Source organism: Corapipo altera, unplaced genomic scaffold (genome assembly GCF_003945725.1).
Source record: "Corapipo altera isolate COAL_440 unplaced genomic scaffold, ASM394572v1 52b, whole genome shotgun sequence".
NCBI classification, from domain to species: domain Eukaryota; kingdom Metazoa; phylum Chordata; class Aves; order Passeriformes; family Pipridae; genus Corapipo; species Corapipo altera.
Genome location: NW_020884922.1, coordinates 2,096,798 through 2,123,442, shown reverse-complemented (window position 1 = coordinate 2,123,442; position 26,645 = coordinate 2,096,798). Strand labels below are relative to the sequence as shown.

Here is a 26,645-nt window from a genome sequence, read left to right as displayed (position 1 = left end):
ACTTACAGTGAAAACTGAATCTGCCTTACAAAGTCATTAAAATAGTAACATTCATAAGAGGAAAACATTTCATTTGTACAGTCCCTCCTAATTGCTTATGTATATCATTCTTTTCTTCGTTGAATTATTGCCTGCTAAGCAGATCCTCAGTCAAACAAACCTCAGGAGAGACAGGCTGCGCAGAAGAGCCTTTTCTTAGTAACTGTTAAAAGGCTGACAAATACAACATGTGAGATGTCAACATCTGGCAATCAAAAATATATCCAAAACCTTTCTTGTTTGTGGAACAGTCTCAAAACAACCTGATATTTCATGGTGGTATTGATACCCATGGCTTCACAATTAAAAGAAAAAACATATTATGAAATCTGAGCTCATTTACATATGCATGGAGTTTGCTGAGCACTTGAGCACAATGTTTGTTTTGCACATCAATATAATACTTTGCTTATTTCTTCACTGCATTCATTTTACTTCTTTGTTAATTTTTACAGGAAACAAAAGGCTAGTCTTTGCAATTAGGGGACATTTTCAGTTAGAAATGTATATACAGGAAACATCCACATCATGAACTATTAGTTTTTAGGCATCATCACAGAGGGAGGAAAATACCATCCATTTACACTTACAGGGCTAGATTGGAACTTACATTCAGGACCCCACAATTTGCCATCACAAATATAATGCAGAGGGGAATGCAGGGATTAGTAGTTCAACTTCGTACCGCGAAGGGATATCTACCTACTCTGCTTGAAGCAGATAGGTAGATATCCCTCAAAATATCCTTCAAAAGTCTGGCTTCTTCCTGCCCTTCTCCATCCCTGTTATTGTTTGGAAAGAAGCTGGTTGCCAGCCACCACACTCATCTGTTTCCACTTCTGCTATCAGAGACAGCAAGTCAGCCAAAGTTTCTCTCTTGTAATCATCAGAAGCTAATTTACTACTTACAGAAGCCTCTTCTGGCTTCTCTATGAGCATTGACAAAATGGATGTATTCTTCCTCAAATGCTCTAGGAGCTTGCCACAGCAAAGAGCATGGACTTCTTGCTCCCTGAATTGCTCATGATTTTGTTGATGATGTTAGTGATGTAACCCCAGAAGACATCTTTTGTTCCATGATAGTTAAATGTTTTGAATCTTGACCAAATAGCCACCTGTTAAGTTGTCTTAATTCAAAACACAGTAGCCTGAGCTGAGACAACTCGTCAGCTAAGATTGCGTATGTAGTAGAAAATGGAGTCTGGTTTCTTGGGATGAAGATGCTAAGTGAACACACTGCATGGCTCTCCATTGCAATGTACTGACATTTGAAAATAATGAAAGCCTGTTATTCCTTGCTATATAACTATGTTTTATTTGTCTAGGGGAAAAGTGCTGCTGGCAGTGTTGTCTTAGGGGGATCAAGAATGGAAAGCATGCTGCAGTCTCTTTATTTGGAGAACAGAGCAGGCTACTACTTCACAGAATTCTGTGAGAAGTCAGGGAATAAGGTATGAACATTTTCCTACTCTGTGATAATTTAGTCCACAATTGACTGAATGCCAAGTTATAGAGGGCAGCCAGACTGAAAAAAAAAAAATGGAGAAAGAAAGATTGATGACTGGATGAATTATTACTTGTGAGACTTCAATCCCTCAACAACAATAAACTGTTCATATGTATATGCAAACTAATGACAGGTCTTAACCAAGCTGTCAGATTCTCACTGTCTCAAACCTATTGGAATTCTGATTGTACCATCAGGGATAAAAAAAAAGACTAATAATTTTTAAAAACTAGCCTTTAACTTGGCAGAAAAAATGAGGTCTTAACCCACAAAAACATTTTTTAAAAAGATGGAAAATCTGCTATGCTATTACTCACGATAATCTGCTTCCTTCTTACTTGTTGGGTTAGTGATGTCCAAAATCTCCAATGTTTTAAAAACATTCTTCTGCTTCCATGAAGTTCCTTGGATTTCTGAGAAACATAACACTATTTCTTCTCTGCAGTCAGCAGATCCATCATTCATTGCTGGGTGTAAATTGAGGATTGGTTGGAACGAGTGATGAATCTGAGTCAGTGTTTAGTGGCTTTGCAGAAAAATTGAGTCTTTAGGGGAGATTTGAATGCAATCAAGATGGACATCTGTTTCACCGCTGGCACAATGCAGAATCCAGCAGCAGTAGCTAGAAATGCCTTTGGCTACTACAAGACAAGAGCCAATGTTTCCAAAGCTGAATATCTTCAGCTAAAAATGTTAAATGTGTATAGATAGAAATCTAAATAAAAGAAACTTACTTTTTCATTGCATCCGCCCTCATATCCTCTAGCCTTTGCAGGTGCCAGACTCCTTTGAAAATTATTTACTTAAAGTTTTCTCTTCACCTGTGGAGCATATTTCAATCATATGCCAGGTCTGGAAGGCTGCAGTTTGTGGAGCAAACTTCCCTACCCATGTCTTTTTGCAACACATTCTTTATTGGCTAGCCGTGGGGGTTTCAGGGTATTTTTAAAGTCTGAACCCTATAAGCACATGATTAAAACAGAGGACTTGGGGAAAGATCTAGACTTCTGAAAGATCTTTTGCTGTTCGAATTTATGAAATGAGGCCAAGACTCTGTGTCTCAGAAATGCATGTAATAAAAATGTAATGATAGTCTCAGTAACATATGTCAAATACACAATATTTAATTGTTTTGGTTATTGCTGCAAAATGGTATTTTACCATGGCACAAACTCTGCATGTCCATTATCAACATTTCTTCTTTAGCACTGGCTTTATGCCACTGAAATGCGGTTACTCTTCAAATGTTAACTACAATGTTAACGATTTTAATGGCCAATTATGCATAAAGGATACAATAAAAGAGTATCACAGTGATGATGCCGTTAAATATGTCGTCCTTCTGCCAGTATGCAACAGAAGATTAAATTCATCTTAAATTGAGCTTGATTTATGATGACCCCAAGGGGCTAAATAATACTTGCATTGGAAAGTCAACCTTTTATAAAGCTGTGATATTTGGGTAGCAATAACTTACAATATTTTTCATCTTTAGTTGTGGAAGAACTGTGTGTACTTTTGGTTCGACCTACAGGCTTATCATCAGCTTTTTTACCAAGAAACTCTTCAACCTTTTCAAATATGCAAGCAAGCTCAAGTAAGTTGTAAATAATGTGTTTTCATTTCACAAATACATTTGCTCATTCCCTTCACAAGTACATTTGTGCAGTGCAAAGTCTGAGAAGAAGATAGAAAGTAGAAAAGTTTCCAAATCTTGACAACCCACACCGAAGTAAATCTGGGTTGTGGACAATAAAAGAAGCTCTTTGGATTGTTTCCATAGAATTTCTTGATTCGAATGTTAAACATGCATATTTTGACTTCTAGGCTCTGCTGCCTGTTCCCAGTTTTATCTATTATACTCAGTTTACCTAAACTCCCCTTTGCTACTCTGCGTCATATTTGGAAACTATCTGCTTGGTGTTAACATCAGAGATAGTATTTTTTTAAACCATCTGATTGGACTGTACCTTTCCTTCCATCTCCTATGTGGGTTAGAATTGCAGATCTCACAGTCGAGACCTCAGATAATGACCTCAGTAATGAAAATGGATCTTTGTCAGTCTGGTTTTAATTGTTATAATTGTCAGGGTATCATTATTATCTTTTAACGATTGTCATCCCCCAAATAGATATTCAGATCCTTATTTAATGTCAAGTGGAACTGATATTTCCTATAAATGAGTATTCTTAATTGAGCATGCACTTTAAATCAGGGAATAAAACAAAATTAAACTGCTTCACCACAGTGGTGTTAATGGCTGTCACTGACAGGAGAGTAGACCTATTCCGTGAGGGAAGGAACCTGCAGCAGTGTGATATCATTAGAAGAATTCCAAGGAACTTTCCAAATCACTTTGTGAAACTTTGGTCTGATTTTCCTCTCTAAACCTTGTGTAGAAGTATATCCTATCTGAATATTTCAATATACGCTATGTAATACAGCAAAACTACTTCACATGCCATTGGAACAAATATCTGTGGAAAGCAGGTGAGAAAAATCTTTTACTATGGCTTATGTTACTAAGCATCCGAACATCCTTGAATTTGTCTTCTTTTCCTTCTTGGAGGTTTTACTGGGGCAAATGAGAGAATTTTGCATATTTGTCTGGAATTCTCACCTGAATCAGTGTTATTTGTACAGAAACTCCAAGCAGAGGCTGACACATGGATTCTTCCTTCTCTCCTGTCTGGGTAAACTGAACTGCTACGCTATTTAGTTGTTTTCCCCTCCAGCTCTGTTTATGGCATGAGGCTGTAGGCAACTGAATGTACCCTTAAGTCTGACTGTCTCCTCTATATGCCCAGGCATGTGTGTGGTGAGGGCCCTGCTCACAGCAGACATGCGAGTTATCTAGACTGTCACCATTTTCCTGTGTATTTTGTTGCAGGCCAAATCTTAGGTTATGGTCCCTTACGGTTTTTAATTTGGTTTCATTTCACACCAACTTACATTGTTTCTGCAGTGGTTGCATGGCTGAACAACATTAAGGCCCAGGATTTTTTTACTTATCTTATTTCCAGTGCTGGCCTGGTGGTGACAGCAGAACATCGTACAATCAGTGTTACCAGGCAATTGCAGAGAGTACGTACACATAGCCATTAAAGTAAATACATCAAAACGAAATATGTGAAACTGTTCCATTAGCATAACTAACAGCTGAAATGTAACATAACAAATCAACACATGTGCTGCAACATTTGGTATCATTCTCAAGTTTGCCTTTTAAGGCTGCAGAAAAATTATACTTGTTTTTGTTGGAACACGGTAAAGAGTCAAGCTGCAACCAATCTACAGGGTCTGCTTGGGGAAGAGATGCCTTCCCAAATTCTGCGCTCACCTTTGGCACAACAAAGTCATTCCAAATACTCCTAAGAGAATGTGGATCAGATTTGCATGACATATTGTCATATATATTTTACTGTTTATTACAGAAAGAGACATGCAGAGTATTCCGTATGGATTCTGCCTGCTTCCTCTAGAAACAAGGACAAACCTGGATTGCTGTGTATCTACTACTCATTGTTTCGTTTGTTGGGCATTGTTATCTTAGCTTTATGACAGAGTAATAAAATGCATTCCAAGGTGTATATGCATTCATCCAGGGAAAGAAACTACAGTGAGAATGAAATCTGATGGATGAGAATAATGACAAGTAATGACGGTAATCATCGAGGAACATATATGGTTTTTCACTATAAACATGCACAGGAGTGTAAAAAAAAATTAAAAATAAAAGCAATAAACCCCCACATAACATAGGTTTTGATTTTAAAAGAAGTTATTTAGAGTTAGAAAATTTAATACAGTTGTGGGAAATCCAATATTTTAACAGTAGAATCAGTTTAGATAAAGGTGGTTATTATTACTGTGAACTTTTGGGTCAGACACAGGATTTATATTAGTGGGAAGTGATGATGGAGGTTAAGGTAGTTTAACCTCTTTGTTTAAGACCAGTCAGTGCATTGCATTCTTCCATCATATGATTCTGTCAAGCAACTGCACAAGCCCCTCTTTTAGATCAGAGCAATATCCATGCCTCTGGGCAGCAATACAAAGCACTTGGACTTAAATCTTTCTTGCTTCACACCAAAGCTTGTACAATCTCTGATTTCAAAAGTCATAAATGGGGCCAAAGTCTTAATCTGAATTTTCTAAGCATTTCATGTATTCAGGTTTGTGCCATTTTAAGTAATTTCAATATACAAACTGACCAAATTTCCAGATACAGTTTTGGGTTCAATCCATCACTTATTCTAATACATTTATAGGAAAATTTATGGCTGGCAAGTAGAACAATTCTTCATGTTTTTCAATAGGAACAAACCAATTAATCAACAAAGTATGATATGTACTTGACATCAAATGCTTCAGATTTTTGTATGAATGTGTTAACCTATAAGTTCATTTAATGTGATTTTTCCTGTTGATCCCTTAGGAGATTGGCTAATACAACAGTTCCAATATTCTACTGAGATTCAGAAAATCACAAGAATTCCATGATATGGGAATCAAAAAAGGCTATGAATATTACTTTTTAAAGGATAAAATGTATCTTGCAAACTGCATTGCCCAGAGTTGAAGGCTGTGAACACAGACAATTTTCCATTTTTTTGACGTGTCTAGAACTCTCCTCAGTTGGTTTTCTTGCAGTCCTTGCAATCAAATCTGTGCAGATCTACAGATGCACTTCAGCAAGGGACACGAGGATGAAAGCTCCTTCTCATTTCTCCCCTATCTGCAAGTGCATGCATTCACTTTGTCACTTTGTGATACTGTCTTTTTACTAGGTCAAATCCTATAGCAATGGATTCTTACAAGAATTCAAGTAAAGAGATGGCATCCTTCGAAGTGAAGTGGCCATCCTGATTACACCACTAAGGGCCTGATTCTCTGAGTTGGAAAAGTGCATTCCTATAGTTAACTTAACCACCTCTAAATTTCTGCTTCATACGTATTACCTGCCCTATTGTTTCTGGAAAAAAAAATCTGTCTCTACTGTGCTGTGGTTCTGAATGTGAAATTACACAGGACTGGGGGCAGTTCTGCAGGTAGAGCAGTGTGCAAAGGCAATCCCTAGAATGGCAGTATATTATGACAGTGTTTATGTCAATAGTTTTTGGCCAAAGCTTCCTTAGTCTGGGCAATTTCTGGTTGCAGGCTGATATTTTTTTGTCAGCTCTGAAGAAGGCTAACAAATATACTCATTAACCTATTTCATACAAAATCATAGGGCAAAGGAATTCTGCCTGAGGAACTTGTGGCATGTTTGTTTTAACTTCATTCTTAAAATTATGCAAAAATGATCACCCAGTTAAGGAGCCAAGTTAGATGTGTGTTAAAATATTGAGGACATATTTTTGAACCTTTTCACCTTTTTAAAGGTAAAAAGATCCCTTGTGCGATTTTGTGAGACATAACAGGTGGAGCAGTGTAGTTCTAATGACAAACAAAATGGTTAACCCCTCTTTAAAAGGTCTGTTTTTAAAGATACCACATCTTTATATCATTGGACTTGTCCCTTTTAATTTGTCTATTTTATACACTAACTAGTTTTGATCAGACTACAACATGATTTAACTTAAACTTTACTAGTGTTAGGGCTCTTCGAAATAACTTCCAACTTTTTAAATTGCTGTGAATGTAATTAATGCTGTCTCTGTTAAATTTAAATGTATTTGGGGACTTACTGAGAAGGGCATAATTTAGGATAAATGTGGTCTTTGTCTTCAGCTAGGAGTCTTCCTGTGGATGTGCTCTCTCTCTCTTACTCCTGTGTATCTTTATTGCACTGATAATGTGGGCCACAATAGCCACAAAACATCTTTGTTTTCAGTGATTAGATCTATGTAGAAAGGCTCTGGAATCCTGTATAGACAATAAATATGGTAATTGTAACAAGTGCTAACTGAGGGATGGATGTCAGCCATCGAAGCCCTGTATTCCTCAGTGACCTAATACCAGGAGAATCTAAAGGGTTTGTTTCAAATTGTAAAGGTCCAAAAACTCTGATGCTGTTGCTATTTGACAGAGTCTAATAAATCAGAATTTAATTTAAAACAAACAGAAACATAGTTATTTAACGTACTCAAACATTCTTCCCCCTGTGTTTGAAATCTAAGCACACCAGTGTTTTATTACTGCTTCAACACTGAGTAAATGTCTTATTTTCTTCTTTTCTATTGCTTTGTACATCTGCTAGTTACAGCTGTCTTTTTTGCAAAATGAGGAAAACGAGAATTGTCATATTCCTGAATTCTTCATTGCCAAGCCTCTGTGATAATAAATAGTAAAGATGGACTTGTCACTGCCATCCTAGGGAGAAATTCTGATTTATGCTACTAACCTGATCCCTGACTGTATGTTTGAAAATGAGTTGGACTTTGAGAATATGAAGAAGAGAAAATACTTACGTGAAATATATTATGGCAGCATCTTTATTTCAGTTGAGTTCCTAGCTGCAGTCAGACTCATGATGTTTTATAAAGATATTCTGGAATATCCTCTTCCAAGATATTCCTGGAAGAAAGTGTTTTTCTCTGAGTTTTCAATGTTCATTTTCATATTCATGAAACCTTTAGAAAACAAGAATTTTACTTAGGGGATTAAGTAAGTTTTAAAAAAAAAATTGAAATAAATAAAACATTCCTCTATGCTTCATCATGTCATCATCATGTCATGTCATATCATGACATGCCATCATGACATGTGGAATGGCAAACTCTGTATGTGCCAGATAAAAAGCATATTGTAAACCTTTCTTTGGTAAGGATTTAGACCTCAGTTGTGCAGTGGAATCTTCTGCATGGACCCTGTACTGTGATGGAGTCTCACCAATGTCAAAAAACTATATAAGAGAATCTTCACACAGAATATTGTGTAGCTTTTCATTAATTTTAACCTTAAGTTTACAAATTACTATCTATTCAGAAAAGTCAGATACCTTCACTAGTTGGCCCAGCACATATTCTGCAAAACAGCGTGACTTCATGAGCAGCGCAGTTCCTGTAACGATTGTAGCTATCCGAATCTAAGAATCAACCAAGAATCTCCAAGAGAAAATTGTGTTAAACATTATTTTTTGATCTAACCATTTTAACAAATAGGAGTAAAAATGGCAGGGGGATCCATTATGGCAATAACTGAATTTTGGACAAAGTAGTAATACTGGTAAAAAATAAGGTAGTTGTAATTAGATATATGTTCAGAATATACAGCAGGGCAGTGGGGGACAAATATGCATTAATTTCTCCTTCAGCAGTCTGTGACCATTGAAATGGATGATGGCTAAGAAACAGTTTTCTTCTCTTTTATTTTAGTTCCTTTATGCAACTTACATTGCCCCATCTGCCAGTATGGACATTGGACTTCATCAGAATAAGAGAAACATGATTTATCAGAAAATGGACCCAGCTTTTGAGGACCTTTTTGACCCAGCAGAAGAATATATTCTCACTATTCTCCTAGAACCATGGATGAAGATGGTGGAAGCAGATAAATATACTTATGGAAAGGTAACAGATCTGGATGACACCATGAAAAAGTCTTATGTCAGGGAATAAAATCACAAGAACCTTCATATGCAATCCTGTTATATTTATAGTTAGGAAGTGAGAAGTATTACAAGATGTTTTGCTTAGCCACTCCTTTCTATGTTGATATGTGATGTAGGCTGAGCTTCTTGTGGAGAACAGACAGCTCATCTGAAAGGAAGGTGTGGACTTCATAGGCTCCTTGCCTGTGAATTAGAGAGGAATGCATCTTGCTATGGAAAAATTTCTCTTTGCGCTCAGCAAACATCATGTTTCTGTAATCTTACCATTGATCAGAAGTAATTTTGTTATGATGACTGCCCACAGACACTCTATGTTTTAATCATAAGCACTCAATAAGCTGTGTTTCTAGAGCGTCAGTGCAGTGATACTAGGTCCATATTAATTGTATCAAGAATGGCATCCAGTATTTCTTGGTGTTTAGAATGTAAGTGCAGCTACAGCTTAGCATAAGAAGACGTGATATGGTGATCCAGCTGTATTTGCCCCAAACATTTTTTAGATCACTGCTCTGCTGTGTAAGGGCTAACTGTGCTTTGCAGGCCTCCTGAAGTAGGTGGCTCAGAAGTGTACTCAGTTCTAATTCCAGAAAGCTCTGAAGGCTTGAATTGGGCAAGCTTATGCAGGTCAGAAGAGGTGGCTGCAATCCTGACTGCCTTTGACAGATAAAACCAAGAAATGGTCGTGACAGTGGTTGATGCTGTGGCTTTCTGTTCTTTGTAAACTTACCTACAAGTTGCCAGCTGTAGGTCAAACTTCTTTTGGGCGCCACAATATAGGAAAGATATAAAGCTATTAGAAAGTATCCAAAGGAGGGCTAAGAAAATGGCGAACGGCCTAGAGGGGAAACCTTATGAGGAGCAGCTGAGGTCACTTGTTCAGCTTGGAGAAGAACAGACTGGGGGAAGACCTCATCATGGTCTACAGATTCCTCAAAAGGGGAGGCAGAGGGGCAGGCACTGATACCATCTCTCTGGTGACTAGTGACAGGATCTGAGGGAACGGCATGGAAGGGAGTGTCAGGGGAGATTTAGGTTAGATATTAGGAGAAGGTTCTTCACCCAGAAGGTCATTGGCACTGGAACAGGCTCTCCAGGGAAGTGGTCATGACCCCAAGCCTGCCAGAGTTCAAGAAGCATTTGGACAACACTCTTAGGAATGTGGTGTGATCATTGGGGTGGACCTGTGCAGGACCAGGAGTTGGGCTTCGATGATCCTTTTCAGTCCCTTCCAGCTCAGGATATTCTGTGATTCTGTGATTCTAATTTCAAGTCTTTAACATCTCTCTTGGATATGGAAGGAGAAACTTATAATGAAGAATCAGGAATTGGAGGGCAGGAAGTTAGTTCTTGTTCCTGTTTTTCTCCACTATGACTTTAGATATAGCATCTCCAATTTATAGGAAATATCATCATTTATTACTGATACTTCTGTCAACTTGTAATGAGAACATGCCGGCATTGCCTTGTGCAAAACACTTTGAAATTCTATTTTTGGTGCTGTATCATGCATGCATGTAAGAACAACTAGGCGAACAGATACCTAAAATCAAGGTTGAGAATGGTCTTCTAAGCCTATTAGGTGATGGCTAGTATTAAACACTTAAGAATGGAGTGTAAGAAAAGAAAAAAAACCCACATAGCAGTATGCCAGCTTCATCACTTTGCAACCAAGGAAGCTCATGGAGCAGAGATCTTATCCACATATTTGTGTCTAATAATCTTTAATAAGGTTTTTTTTCCACATGGGTTTATGTAAATGTGTCTTGAGTGATATATCTTTAGCCTCACTGTAGAAGTAGGTTCCATGTTTTAGTCATGCAATGGGAGAAAAAAGTCCTTATCTTGATTTGTTTGCAAACCCCTCCCTGGTAATTTCCCCTGGTGCCCTAGTTTTATATGTCGTGAGGAACAAGTGAACAATTGTTGTCTTATCATATTCTCAATGTTGTTATGCTTTTACAAGTTTCTGTTGTACCCCACTTCAGTTACACCTCCTTGAAACTCAAGAATCCTAGACTGTTAGACTTCTTCTCTTACAGAAGTTCCATACCTTTGTTACAGTTATCGCCCCATCTTCATGTGTTATTTTACATTCTTTTGATGAGATGTAAGCAGTACTCAAGGTCTGGATGCACTAAGGATTATCCAGTGGCAGAATCATGTTTTCTGTTTTTCTCTTTGTTCTGTTCCTAATTGTTCCTATCATTCTAATTGCATTTTGACTCCTGGTGAACTTTGAGTGGCTGTGCAAAATGTAAGCTAATAGCCATCTGTGGTGATTCCAAGATCTCCTTCCCAAGTAATAACAACTAATGGAAAGCCCTCATTTGGAGCTTATTGGAATGACTTAATGTTTATTATCATTGAATTCAGCTGCCCCTTTTATCATGCAGATGCTAAAGTGTCCTGAAATCCTGCAGCTTTTCACAGTCCATTTAATTTTTTTGCTCTGTGGAATCATTTTGCAAACTTTGTTGTCTCCTCACTCACCTCCTTTTCCAGATAGTTTCTGAATGTTTAAAAAAACAACCTCGGTGCAGATCCCTGTGAGATTCCAATAAGAACCCCACCCTACAGTGAAAGTTATTTATTTCTTTGGTTTTGATTTTCTACCTTCTAATTAATTCACAAGGGGACTTTACTTCTCATCCTGTGATAACATAATTTCCTTTAGAAACTTTGAAAGTTTGAACACTGATAAAGTTTACTAAAATGAAATATACTAATCCAATCTGCAAAATATTTTCTTCACTTTTCAGCATATTTTCTAACCTTTCAGATAGATTTTTTTTTCTAATCTATTTCAGCTGTTATTCTTTATGACCTGCAAAGCACTGTGTAATTGATTGATACTTCTGTGAATCTGAAATTTTATTTACTTTCTATCAGACTAGTTTTAGTCTTTTGTAACTGTATATTTTCCATGTGTATTATCAATACTAGTTGTCTAGTATCTACTGCTGGTTCTCACTGAGTCAAATCATCAGTTCAGCCAAGTATTGTTATACATAATTTTTGTATAAAAGAAGTCTGCTTTTGAGCTCTCTGAATACAGAATTGTCACTGCTTCTAGGGGTGGAAGGATTCCTCCGAAGTAAGAATTGAAAATATATACTTTTCCTTTAAAGTTAATATCTGTGTCAGTTTATGTATCCTGGAGTTAACCGAGGATGCGTTGCTTTGCAAATATAGTTACGTGCAGACTTCTTAGTGCTCTAATAACACAAACATCTTAATCAGGGCACAAAAAACCAGAACTAAGTACTTTTGACTGTACAGTACATGCATTTGTGAAGAGTTATAATACACAGACGTAAAACGACCTGTTCTAGGAGGCACTAGAGTCTCTTTGTACTAGGCGCAGGCTGATACTTAGGCACACTCCTTCCTAGACAAGATCTGCTTTGTATTTTGTTCAGTCCCTGGCTCTACTCTTCCCCTTTGTTCTACCCTATAGCAGGATATATTTGGCCCATAATGAAACAAGATACTTTGTCAAGAAGTAGGTGAGTCCAAGTTTGCTTATTTGGGACATGGTCAGTATATACATATCTACATTTTTTCTTTAAATGTTCTGAATTATTTTACTATTTACTTTTAAACTATGTTTTCTTTTAAGGGAATGAATACCCCAGAGTACTTTATAAGCAGTGGAACAGAATTACACTGAGCCTGAAGACATTTAGATAACACGGTGATTAGTGTGGTATTCACATTTAGATGAAAATGTAATGCATATAATCTAAACTCTTCTCTCTCGCACATAAACTCTTGTATAAGACAACAACAGCTTTCTAATCTTTGTAAGGGGCATGCTAATCAGTAAGGCATTGGCTCAATTTTGCTAAATATTCTAAAATCTGAATTTGAATGATTTAGTCAGCTGAGAGGTCACCAAACTATCCCTTGTGCAATTACTGATTGTTTGCACATAACATGGAGAACTGCTGTAGTTATATACATAAGGCTTGTAATTAAGTTAAAAAATGCCAATACTTCATGAGTTCAAATCATGCACAATTTATTACTTAAGGCATTACCTGGTATAAAACTAAGGAAGGAGACAAGACTGAAAGTCTGAAAGCTTTCACCTTTCTTGTTTAGATATTAGAACATCTTTCTCATCTTAAATTTCTTTTTCTGGAAATCTGTGGCACTCTGTCTCTTTGACATTTTCCATTGACAGTCATAGTTTTAAGAACTGTTTTTCTGCTTCTCAGTGGCACTTTGACATACGATTTGCTGGTATAGACAATCAAGTAAGTCTGACACAATATACACAATATAATATATATATATACACAATATACAGAATGTATTATATAGACAATATAATTTAGCAATTTTTTTAATACAAAGTTCTTTTCTTAAATATATAGTTAGGTTATTTAGTGGTTTTCTGCAGAAATCTACATCTGATCCTACAAAGATAGGAAAATTTTGTTCTACCAGAGCTTTTAATAGAATTGTTTGTCAGAAAAATGTGACTTCTAGTGTCTTCTAAACATCAGTCTCATTACTGGCAAACATATTCTTTTCTATCTACTGTCACTGGCAAAGTGCCCACGCAGTTCTCCATCTTTCTATAATGTGTACTGCAGGGATGATATAAGATATTATTTTTATTAGGTGGAGTTGGTGGAAGAAACTCAACAGCTGGACTCTGTGTGCTTTAGAAAGCTCCAGGCTTTGCATCAAGTGAGTGGTTCCAAGAAGGATGAGGTAAGACAAGTACCTACTAAGAGAAACAACCCCTTTTTCTATCAGGGAGGGTTAACACTTTGAGTATTAGCAATGAAAGCATGACCATATGCCAGTTTGGAGAAGCAAATAGTCCGATTTCTACCATTCATTTTGGGGACTGATTGACAGCCACTGTGTTAATTAGATATAGGGGTCTTCTGTCAGTTATATCAACATCAGACCACTGTATGATTGGAGTCAATGAGACAGTTTCCACTAAAGTCTGTGGAATACATTTTGGGCCCTTAATCTTGAGTAAATACCTCAATTTCAAGTAAATTACAGGTATATATTGGTTTATTTGATTATGGAACTGGCAAACACTGGTATGTTTAAAGCAAATGTAAAAGTAAAGCTGACTAGGAGCTGGAGCCTTAACTCAATTTATTTCCTCAGCAACCAAAAAGCTGTTTTACAGAGACGGGTTATCTAATGCAAGGATTATTAGACTGAGCAAAATATAGAGATGAAAAAAGCAGTTATGCAAGCAGAAAAATTTTTTCCCTCAGAGTACTGTTGCTGACACTGGTCTGCCATCCTTCCCGGATGATCAATACTTGCGTCAAATTCCCAAAGGATTGGCAGGTCCTAATCTGTCTGACCTGATCCATGACAAAGAGAAGTTAAAACAGTTCTGGGCTTTTCTTAATGAGCATTCTGCTGGGTATGTTCCTTCATTATTATTATTATTATTTTTTTTTTTTTTTTTTTTTTTTATTATTTCTAAGTTCAGAAGAAATCTTTGCGGGGGATCTTGGCTATCTAAATGTTCACAGATTTTAGTGTTTTTTAAAAATGCATTTGCATATTTAGGAATACACATGCACATTGTTCAGACAACTGAATTTTCTTAACATTTTGGGGTAAAAATTATCTTCTCATAGCTTGTTTGTATTAGACTTTTGCTTTCTGTTTCTGCTTTGATTAGTGGCAAACCCCTGAGTAGAGCAATTAGCCTTTAATGAGTAAAAATTTATAGTTTTTAGTGCAGATTCAATTTATTACATTTTTAAAATTAAAGCTGGGTATTATAAAAATGTACAAATAGTAGAAGACAGACACATTATTCTCACAGCGCAAGAGTAACCACAGTTTTGTGTTTGCTGAACAGATTTAAGTACCTGCCTGTAGCAGATACAGTTTGGGCAGGTTTTTTTGAAAAAGTGAGCCCATTTGTTTTTGTTTTTTCTTTTTTTGTCCTTAAATTATCATTTCCTTCCTTTAACCCAAGTTCCCATGAGCTGATGCTTTGCATATTGTCTAGTGCTTCTAGTCAAGCACTGCTATAATTTTAGATTGGATATTGGTCAGCTTTTTCAAAAGTGTCCAGAGATGGGCATCTGGCACAGAAGTCCCCTGGCCAAGACTCAATCTCATCACTTCTGCTTATCATCAGAAGATTCCCTTTGTAGTCAGAGAGAGAAATACACACTTCTGGACACATTTCTTCTAATTCTGAAGGTAACATCTAAAACCAGTTTGGACGGATCATTCCTAAGATGGCTATTTCTTCTCACTGACTACAAAAGGACTGCAGGTAATTGATATTCTCATCCTGTGGGTGCCTGCAGTCAAGTCACTTCTGAGTTAGTTGTCTAGAGCAGTCATCTCAAAACTTTTTTGATCATGCAACTCATCAGTAAAAAATTTTTGAGCATGGGCCCTCAATATATGTACATTTAATTCTTTTATACATTATACGCATGTGCTACTGTAGTTATAATCTTTTCTTCCTGCCCCTTAACAAATGATCTTTAACACCTCCTGGCTGCACACACCCCACTGTGGAAACTACTGGTCTTGAGATACTCTCTAACATGGGAAATGGTAGGAATCACCAGATAACAGGTCACTGGCTAGGATGAGGTCCTGGACAGGGACACTGAATTGCCTCTGGGATTTCCTGCCTCTCTGTTAATCACAGACAAGTCCCTTCTGAAGTGGTAGAGCCAGGCAGAGAAATATTTAATTTATGGAGAAATTTTCTTTTGTAAAAATTCATAATGAAGAAAAACATTTGAAAAAGTCTCACAAAAGTGTTTTAGAGCTGGATCCAGATGTAGTAACTCTGTAGTCCAGCAGGCATACCATAGTAAAGATGCTTAATGGTACTATAAGCTGAAGGGATCCTAGAACTAATGCAGTCTGGAAATTTTCAGAAAAAAACAAAAAATGTGCCATTTACCTTTTCATCAAAATTTATGGTTCTGATTTTTCCAACTATAAGTGATCCAAGTTTCAGGAAGGACAGGCTTCTAAGTAGCTGTGCACAAATTCTGGTAAGAAACTAAAAGAAGTTTCATTAATTAATATTTAATTAAATATATAGAATATATTCACACAATTGCAGGACAGTTTGTGTTACTTCGACTTAGTGGGTTCCATTTGTTAGTCTCGCCAGACTAATTGATTATGCCTGTGCTCCTGATCTGTTGAAAGAGAAAAGTGCAGTAAGCCAGGATAAGCCACCACTGTATATGGTTTAACTAACACACTTCAAAATTATATATTGTACTTTTAAAATAAGATGCACATATTTGATCAATTGTCATAGGTAGATGCCAAGGAGTTACTCCATAAACCACAGTAACTTGGAGCACTTGAATTTGAGTGAACTTATTCATGTTGTGATGAACTAGCAAATGAAGGAATTTCAATAGAACTTAGGGCTGTAAGGATCTCAAAAGATTTCTGAAAGGAGAACATCTGTTCTTAAATCAGTCAAATGCTTTTGAAAGTTTTACTCATAGATTAATACTTTGAAAAAACCAGCTATTAGCTGAATGGAAAAGTGAAACAGATTTGCCTGAATTTAATGTTTCATATTTCCTGTTTCAAATACAGTGAATGTCCTAATTAAAATGCTCACAAAACTTCAGCTAATAAGACACCATCAGAAAACAGTTATATAAATTAAACTGAAATTGTAGGTATGTCAATTATTCTGTCCTCTGATTTAAAGAACAAAACCATTCTATGAAAACAAACTTAAATTTATAGTGTACACTCAAATGTTATGAGAAATATATAGACTGAGGATTGCAGATAGAGATTGTCACTGACTATGAATAATTAAATAAGTAGTAGAATCAGTAATTTATGAAAAAGTATCCCACAAAAAGCTCTAGAAACAAATTTTATCATAAATTGTTTTGTCTGCTTGACTGCAGACTGACTTAAACTCTAGCATTTCACACAGGGTAGGAAGGGGGTGATTTTTGGGGCTGATGTTCCCAGGTGTCATCCATGCTCCTTTCTCAGGCAATATGACAAGGGGGCAGAACAGGAGGCATCAACTTGTCTTTCAGTGGCTCACAGCCTCAGTAGTGATTCAAATTCTCATCTGTTTAATTTTTCGTTCTCTCTGTGAGCTCTACACTATGGCTCTAGTTCACAGTTCCTGCTGGATTTAGCAGTGGCATATTGAGGAGGGTACTCCTTTTGGGGTACCCCAAAAGTGACCCTAAATGAGATCCCCAAGATGTGTGTTTGATCTGCCTGTTCAGCAAGTGCCATGGTCTCACCAGATGGTACTTAGCAAAGAAAAAAATGACATAAAATTTCAGCCCAATCTGACCTGGTATTTAGGTCTTGATTACTTTGGTGGCTTGTGGTTAAACAAATAACTCCCTAGAATGTTGATGATATGTACTCAATACTGAAATAACATTCTGTTTAAATTTGTAGCATGGATCTCATGTGTTGGCTTGATATTGAAGAGTTCAGAAAGATGCTCCACAAGGATAAAGAAAGAAGTGAAGAAAAGTCTAAGGACATTGAAAGCAAGTACTTTAATGATGAGTACTTCTTTGGACCCAACAGCCCAGCTACCAGAGAGCAACAAGAAAAGGTACCAGTTACAAAACCATTTATAAAGAACAATCACACTGAATGTCTCTGAGATAAAAGTCCACAAGAGGGTTTAATTCGGCTTTTCCCCAAGCTATATCCTCAAATCTTACCTATATTTTTGACCAGAAGTCTAATTCTGTTCTGGTTCTGGGGGTCCCTTCCTTCCTGTTTGAGTTCTTCCTCCCTGCTCCTTATAGAACATCTCTCTTAAACCCTGATCTGAGGCCACAGCCAGAGCATGCACAACACAGCTCAGAAAAAGTGTAAAAATGGCTTTCAGGCACAGTGACTTGTTCCAGCTTTCTATTTAGTATGTCAGTAAAGCCACAGACAGTAAGTCTGAGCTGTGGTACTCTGATATATCTTGATACTTAGGCAATTTACTTGGTCAAGCTGGGGTATTATTTCCCAGAGTCTGTGTCCTATTATAGGTAGGGACAAATGTAATCTGTTCTCTCTTATGAAAAGTACATATGAGCCTTGGGTAAGCATGCATTAAATGCTTTGCTTACAATTAAGCTCATGCTTTGCTAAATCAAGGATGTAGAGAGATAAAGGACTTTTGGTATACACAAAAGTTTATGTCATGTGTTATTGTGTTTGGATTGCTTAGCTAATGCAGTCAGGTGGAGGAAGGAGACAAATCCTTCATGATCAACTTTCGGCAGCAGTTCTGCTAGAAGTTCAGCAGTGCGTCCAGAAGAGATTAGAAAAACAATGGCTGCCATTGTTCCTGGCAGATGAACACCGTGGGGTGGAGGGACAAGCAAAGGTAATTTTTTAACAACAGCAACACTTTCAGGCATTGTTTTGTGTTTGGCTCATAATTAACCATTGGGATACAAAGATTCAGAGGAAAAGCAGCCCACAACTCTCTTTCAGTTTACACTGAAAGAGGTGCTGTAGCATGTACAGGTTGAAACATTCAGCCTGATAATTGTGAAGGCAGTTGCTCTGAAGGCTTAGTTTAGCTGACAGTATTATTGTTAGATCCTAAATCTGAAGGAGCAGGTATTAGCTCTGCTGCCAGGCAGGCTGCCAGGAGAGTCAACTAATCTTTGCTGTAGTGCTACACTCTCCATATGCCATTTTGCCCTAGCCATACACTTGTGCACTGAAGAAATGCTGCTTTGTGTAAAGGATTTGCCCAAGGGCACCAGAACACAAGCAAATGAGTGGGCTTCCCGTGCTGTAATTCTTTCTCTCTCTTATGCTGTCTGCATTCTCCCATCTGGAGCTGCAATGCTTGTAGAAATTACTTCAGGACTTGTGAAATTCTGCTGAGTGGGGAGGTTAACTGCTATAAGCCTTGTTCCAATTGGTTACTTCAGAAAGTTGCCAGAAAACTGGGAGTGAGGAGCCTTTCACTCCTGCTGGCTCATTAGAAAGTCTGAAAATCTGCCTTTTATGAATGCCTCTGTGGCTGTGATCTGTGTAAGGAGATCATCCTGCTGCTGACAGATGCAAAGAGACTTAGTTTTTTGCACTTCCACAACAGCTCTGACATGCGAATGTCATGGCAGAAGGCAACTTCACAGTTCCACCAAGCAGACACATATGCAACTGCATTGATTAATAAAATTTGCTTTCTGTCATCTCTATAACATCAAGAAGGTTGTCAGAGGTGCTATGAACTGGATCCTTTCCATTGGTTCAGAAGACTAAGGAATGTGAAAAGTATAGGTTCTGATAAGACAAATAGTAATTTTAATAATGATTATTTAATTAAATTAAAATTTTTTCTGTCCATTTTAGCTGAACTCTGCCTCCTTTACAAGTCCTGGTACAAGACTATGCAATAAGGCTAAGCTGCTTCCAGGTCTGGAAGCTAACTCAGACCTCCTTGCACCTGCTGCACTGTGCTGGCAGGCAGATTAGCCCAAGTAGCTTAGAAAATGTTGTATTCAACTCAAATAAACAGTTTACAGGAAATACATACTTCTAATGAGCTTTTAGTCTTTTCCTAACTCCATTTATGTTTTACTGCTCTTTTCTCTTTCTTATTGCAAATTCAGAGGATGAAAAGGTCCTTTGAAGAAAGTATTTTAGAAGAAATGAAACCAGATGACATTCTCTACTTGGCTTCATATTTCACAGTGACCAAATACTGTGGGCATGCTATGTAGTCCTTATTCAGAAAACCTGCCCTTGATTTGAGGTGTATTTTTGCTACAAAGAAGTTGCAGGATCAAGTCTGTATTTCTGATACAGCTGTCCAAAGGAACTAAAAACATTTCATACTGGGGAAAAAAAAAAACCCACCAAAATTTGTTACTAAAATAAGTGGTCCCTCATGGGTAAAGTAAACCAGTGGAAGTGCATAATTTGACTGCTATTGCTTCTTTTCTTCTCTAACTTCCCAGTCTCATTTATAGCTGAAGAAGGGCTGGCATTCAGTGTGGGTCCACAAGTAGTTTCAGACATAAAATCCAAACAAAGACATATAAATTATTCTACCACTGTGGTCTCTATCATTAGAGGGCTGAACAAGAAGCAAGAAGAGTTTAAAAATACAATTATAATCTACTTTTCAACTGTAGATAATGGACATAACCGAAGATCTTTTACGCAAAGACCAGCAGAAGACAACCAGGATCTGGAAGGCAAGTGAAATGTACCATATCTCTTGTGTCTGCAGTTTCACTGTCTTTTTCATTTGGACTTTGCACATTCTTCATAATTTCTCTGTTGACAGTGTGAGGCCCAAATGTAATGCTGTCAAAAGCAGACATGATTGTATTGGCTGAAGTGGACTGATTACTCATATTACTCCTGAATTTAGCTCCCTGCTGATGTTCATGGTAAATTTCACTCCCTTCCTGGCTGGAGAGGTCATACTTGATAAAAACATGTCTCTTGTCTTGGGCTTTGGAGCACTCTTAACCCTCCTCAAACTGATGTTGTACCTTTAGTTCACATTTATCTGTATTTTGCATGCAGTGGACTTATTGGGACAAGCTGTTCATTCCAGCATCTGGTAGTTTATTTATTATTGCAAGTGGATTACGTGCAGACACAAAAGGGAATGTGAAGTATGCAGTGGAGTGGGCAGGTTTAATCATATCTCACAGTATCTGTTTCATTTAGAATTGTATTTTAATCTCATAGCACTGAGATAATATCAAATTTAAACTTCTTAAACCTTTGTAATAATACATTTCATCAGATGTTTGCCAGTTTTTTCCTCTTGAAGAGCAGTGAACTTTTTGTGATTGCCAACATACAAGTTGTGTACATTTGTTCAGTTGAACTTTTATTGTCTGTTGAAATCAAACTGGAGACCCGGTCACCAATTATCCATGCAAACCATCAGCACAAAAGGGATCCAAAGTGCATATGGGTTCTGTTAACTGAGTTTTCCCTTTGTCTGTTTGTCAGGAAGATGGTTATTTTCCATGTTCTGCTTCAAGGTTGTTGACCCATAAAATAAGCAGTTTGTATATTGGTATAGGGATGGGAGCAATGTTTTGTTCTTCCTTTCATGAATATGACCCAGAAATAATTTTTCCCAAAAGTTGCCTAACTCCTGGTCACAGGGGATAGAACGTAGTAGGAGAATCAGACAAGGGCTGAGAAGATCCCACCCTACTGCCTAAGTTGATCTGACTTTATTTTAACCAAGGACCCTCTGGACAGCCACCACCCTCCCTCTCACAAGGGTAAGCTCTCAGCCCAGCAGGCTCTGCGGCAGGACATAAAGCATAACCCCTGTTTAAGAGCAGCTGCAGAAACTCTTTCAGCTTAGGATCAGGTTAGATTTCCAGGACCGTTGGCAACAATTAAAAATGTTTTTGTCCCATGCTGACCATTGAAGAGTACTCCATCCCTCCAGGACTTCAAGAGGTTTAAACCACTGTTAAAAGATGGTTTTCATTCATCCATCTGATAACAAAAGGGGGTTGTTTGGCTTGCTCCTCAGCAACAGTACAAGAACTGTTTGTTCAGGAAGACAGGCCAGCATGAACTTCATTTCAAACAAACTGTCTCTGCATAAGCCATCTTTCTTTCTCCACCCTTTCCTGGCTGCCTACTGTTTTGTGCTTGGCAGCATGAGGATTTCCAAAATGTCTTGATGACTCTAAATTCTGTTTTACTGTTGGTAGCTTTATTCCACAGAGAGCAAACTCTCTGGCTTCTGCTGGTGATCATGGCAACACATTTCAAAGCTCATTTTGTTGGTGAGATCCCTGTCAGAAGCATTTTACAACTTTAAGCTATGTGGTTTGTCTGTTCCTTTTTCTTTGTTGTTTGTTTGCACAAAACTCAAACTGTTCTCTAGAAAAGTAGCCTCTTGCCATAATCAATAACAATAGCTGTTTCCATATTTTATAGTATGTAGTCATATGGTCTAAATCATTGTCAGTCATTTCCTCTCCCATCATGTCTTCCAAAAAATGTTCCCTAAACCAAACTGAAAAAAAAAAAAAAGAAAAAAGAAGGAAAGAAAGAAATGAAACCTTGCCACATTTTATTGTATCCATGTCATAAAGTCATAAACTACTGAAAGTTAGGATCAGTGGAAAGATAAGAATCAGACAGTTTATGCTAACTAATGGCTTTGTTATTGCTTTTTGAAACAAAGTTTATTTGGTGCATTTATTTCTTTTTTTGACAGCATATGGACAATAAGTGTGTTTCTTCATCTAGTGAAATAATTGCTTTCCGCAAAGCACTGTTGGATCCGGTGACAGCAAATCTGTTTCAACGCTTTGTGTCACTGCAAGGAGACCTGCTGGGGAATGGAGTGCTCTTTTGGCAAGAAGTGCAAAAGTATAAGGTATGGTGGTAGAATGGAGCCGGGGGAATAGCATTCAGTTTGTAAGCAAATGCATCCATTCCTGCATATTAGGAGAATTTTAACAAGAATGTCTACAGGCATTCATTCTGTTGTTCATAGTAAAACCTCTTTCACGGTTTAAACCAGGATTTTTTTTGAAGAAAACCCTCGCTTCTTAAGGGTAGCTATGTTTGACTCAAATGTATAATCCCTATATTTCATTGTGCTTCTTCAAACTCTAACATTCTTCTGAGTCCCTAAAGGGACACTACCAACTAGCTAATGCCCAGAGTTTGGTATACATCTGTTGAGCAATAGAAAATATGCAAGTGTTAAAATGTTCATTCTGTCTTTATAGCTGCATACAGTTAAATAATGGGATTATTGCTAAATTTGGTAATTCCTCAAAAATCAGAGATAACGTTTAAATTCAATCAAATCTATAGATGTAAAGATACTAACTACCCAAAATGCTTATATGTGCAATGCAGACCCAAAGTCCCTTGCCCTTTGTAGTGTCACATTTGACTTCAGCTGAGGATGGGACCAAAGTCAAATGTGATGGGGAAGGTCAGCAGGGATTATCTCTCTCCCAAATACATGCACTTTTGTGAAATTGCTGCTGTGTGGGTTGAAAAACAGTGGGAAAGCTCTGGAGTGAGCCTTTAAATCACACTGCAGCTTCCTAGTAGCTCCCTGGATTGAATTCAGGGACACCACAGATCTTTCACTTTTTCCTCTTTCCTTTTGCCTCTGGAATATTCCTGATGCAAAAGTGCTACCAGAGTGCAGAATCTTTCCTGGGCTCCTAAGCACAGCTTGTGTGCACATGGCAGGCAGGGAGCTAACATGCTCAGAAGTTAGGAGGTAAACACAACTGATGCTGCAGTGGTACTTAGAGATCTTTTGCAGGCATTTGGGTGTATTTTCACAGTTTAATTTTAAGAATTTGAATTTTGGAGTATGCTTTAGAAATTGAAGCTCCTCTGTTTCCAGGGTTCAATCTCTCTTCCTCACAAAGGCTCTGATCCCCAAGTAAGGAATCACTAGCTGAAATGCTCTCTGGGGGCGCTGCTTTCTTTCTCTTGGTTATAAAGTGACTACCTTACATTAAAAACCTGATATGAAGGCACCTGGTATTCCATGACATAAATCCTTTCCAAAATATTTGAATTTTTTTCAGATTTGTGACTCTTTTTTGCTACATTATGGAGGACATGAAAACTTTCTGCAAATTAATGTGCAGTGTCGTTTAGACTCTTTTCCCTGTAGATCTGCTCTCTGAAGAAAGCCTTCATTGTTTTTTGTCCCAACCCCTCTCCTGCATTTATGTTAATTTTATTTGTCTTCTTATCAAGAAAAAGTACAATCTGACCGTATTTCTCCGTGCATGTGATTTGTCATGGTTGGCAGTTGATGCTCTTTATAGAAGCAAAGAGCTGGAGTAGTAGGAGTGTTGTGGGTCAGGCTGAACTGGAGGAATATTGCCAAAGGCGTGGGCAGCACTTTGCACAGTGTATACTTGTATTGTCTGAGCCCTATCGTGCCATCAGTTTAGACAGAATTCCCTTTAGGAGTCAATGCTCCCCGTAACCCATCAGGCTGGCAGCACATCTTGGGGCAATCCAAAACCAAGATTTCTTTTTAAACAAATATGAAGAAACATAAATCTGTGGATCACTTCCATCTGTTCCTCTATGCTCAGTCTCATCTCTCTTCATATCATATGGCTTGTTTGTCTTCCCTCTTACTACAGCTCTCTGCCTTCTCTTCTATGCTAGATGAACAAAGGAATCCATAGTATATACTTAGGATATATTGAATATGTTTTTGTATTGCCTTACTTTCTTTATTATAGCTGTTATCATTCTTTTTTTCCTTTTCAAAACTGAAAAGTATTCATAATAAAACAAGCCAGCTCTTTCACATACCACATTTCTGGTTAAAAGCCCTGTTTTTAATTTCTTTGCAAAGTAAATATGTAGACTCCTATACCAAAACTAAATGCAGATTCTTCATTTAGAGGGCTCTCTTCCTGAACATTCTCTAGAGCACTCATTGTGACTCTATTAGATATAAGTGATAGTCTCCTAGTATTATAGAAATTTCTTGATGTTTATGGATTGAGGGAAAGTTCGTGTTTCAAAGTGTTGGGAGGAAGTTCTTTGAATTATTTTTCCTTCATGTCAAAATCCAATGGTAGCATTGTCAGGGCATCAAAACACAGTAAGAACAGGTGTTCCATCAGAACAATAGGATCACATTAAGAAAAGTAGAAAACTCCCAGTATTCCTTTGTGATCTCACTCCTGTAAGTTCAGATCTGTTTTGTATTCTGTTCTGCAAACAATTATTTCCAACCCCAGGGTTTTGGGAAACTAGAAAATCCTAATGAATGGTGAAACTAGAAGATTTCAATAAATGGAAGATTTTACTGTTAGCTAAAACTGTCCCCCTTGTACCAACATTCCTTGTACCCTCGAAATATTTCCCCTCTTTTGCTGGAGCATTTAGAGCATTTCTTTGTATTTTGGTTACCACGGCTAAGCTACTCATAGCAGGCTTATTGTGAAAACTAGTGCATTTCACACCTGTAGGTGTGTTTCTCTTTTCAGAAATGCCTCCTATTTGCCAGTAATGCACTTAAAAACTATCCTGTTCCGTCTGACCATGCAGGCAGAGGTTATTACTTAAAAGCCATGACTGCTATACATCTGCATTTGCAAATTAGAACTCCCCCTCAAGTCTTAACTATGGCTTTGACCATTAACATTTGCTATAAGAATTTTGTTCTACATACTGAAGGAATCTATTGTATAATTTTTTTTTTATATTTTTGACTATTATTCTTTGATCACTGGGCCTCTCTAAAGGGTCTTGTGTCTCTCTCTCCATTGACTGAAAATGCTATTTTTCATCTTTCAGGACTTGTGCCATTCTCATTGTGCTGATGCCATAGTCCAGAAAAAGATCACAGCTATTATCAACTGCTTTATTAATTCTGCCATACCCCCAGCTTTGCAGATAGACATCCCACCTGAACAAGCAAAGAAGATTTTGGAGCGCAGGAAAGAACTAGGACCTTACATTTTCAGAGAAGCACAGGTAAGAAGCTGGGCGAATCTCTGTAATAGGTCTGGCCAGAGCCTGCATGCCTGATTTTAGGAACAGTCTTTGTTGCTTATGTGACAATTAGGATTCAGATATATACTGCTCAATAAAAATGATCTCTGGCAGCTAGCTGATACTGGAAAGGTGTTATCTAGGTCTGTGTTAGGAATTCTGGCAGTAGAAATTAAACCTGTGTTCTTCATTGCTTGTTCTTTACCACTTGGTTAATGTGAGAGAACTAATTTTTAGTTAGAAAGTTTGTAGTTTTCATGGTTTATGAAAAATGCAGATGTGAGTAGAGCACAGAGACAGCTTAACTTGCTGAATGTCTTTCCCTTCATTACAAAAAGTGTGTTTTAAATGGCTGTAGACAATTTTCTCTCTCATCTTTGTACTGTTCAGACTGAATAGCAATTTTTGAACTTTTACTTCAGACTTACTCTTTTCTTGTCCCTTGATACTGCCTTGTCTGTCTTATCTTCTAAGCCCAAGAAAGCTAGTTTTTCTTCTTTTCTGTAAAATTGACACCAACACCTTTAAACATCAACTGTGAGCCCATAAAGTGTTTGGATGACAAAAGATGAATGTTTTGTCAGAGAAGAGGGTTCACATAGGTTCTGAGGGAAACAGAAGTTTCATTTCAGCCTGTGTAAAACCCCAGTGAACTCCAGAAATGTGGCACAAAACCAAAGGAAGAACTTGGCCAAAAAGCTGTGACTGGAACCTGACAGTGACTCACTTGTCACTTTCAAGTCCATTGAGCCAGAAGCAGCGAGGTGCTGAGCATGCTCGGCAATTTGGAAGCCAAGTTTCTCAATGAGAATTAAACATCTAAATTAATTGAAAAATGTGAGCCTTGGTACGTGCAGCAACAGATTTTACTGAGCCCCTCTGTTTGCTTTTCTAAAATTGTTTTCCTTATTCTAGTTCAAAAACGACCCTATGAGAGATTATATCATTTAAAAATTATCCAAGATTTGCTCATAGATCTGTAATGTGGTTTAAGAGTCTTTCCAGAGGCAAAAAAGTATTTCCTTTCTCTTAAGAAGGGAAAAAAAAAA

The 26,645-nt window shown here is 37.5% G+C and overlaps 1 protein-coding gene across 6 annotated transcripts in view; it reads left to right on the top strand.

Annotated features, from left to right (window-relative positions):
* The window catches only part of RGS22 (regulator of G protein signaling 22), a 64,206-nt gene that overhangs the window by 28,540 nt on the left and 9,021 nt on the right, over positions 1–26,645 (top strand). For 5 of the 6 annotated variants that reach the window (XM_027657102.1, XM_027657099.1, XM_027657103.1 and 2 more), the window contains 10 exons: positions 1,365–1,490; positions 3,042–3,143; positions 8,867–9,061; positions 13,732–13,824; positions 14,355–14,509; positions 17,533–17,695; positions 18,311–18,469; positions 20,238–20,300; positions 22,313–22,474; positions 25,399–25,578. In XM_027657102.1, the coding sequence (XP_027512903.1) occupies positions 1,365–1,490; positions 3,042–3,143; positions 8,867–9,061; positions 13,732–13,824; positions 14,355–14,509; positions 17,533–17,695; positions 18,311–18,469; positions 20,238–20,300; positions 22,313–22,474; positions 25,399–25,578 (1,398 nt within the window). The remainder of the gene's footprint in view (positions 1–1,364; positions 1,491–3,041; positions 3,144–8,866; positions 9,062–13,731; positions 13,825–14,354; positions 14,510–17,532; positions 17,696–18,310; positions 18,470–20,237; positions 20,301–22,312; positions 22,475–25,398; positions 25,579–26,645) is intronic. The other variant, XM_027657100.1, reaches the window with a different exon arrangement.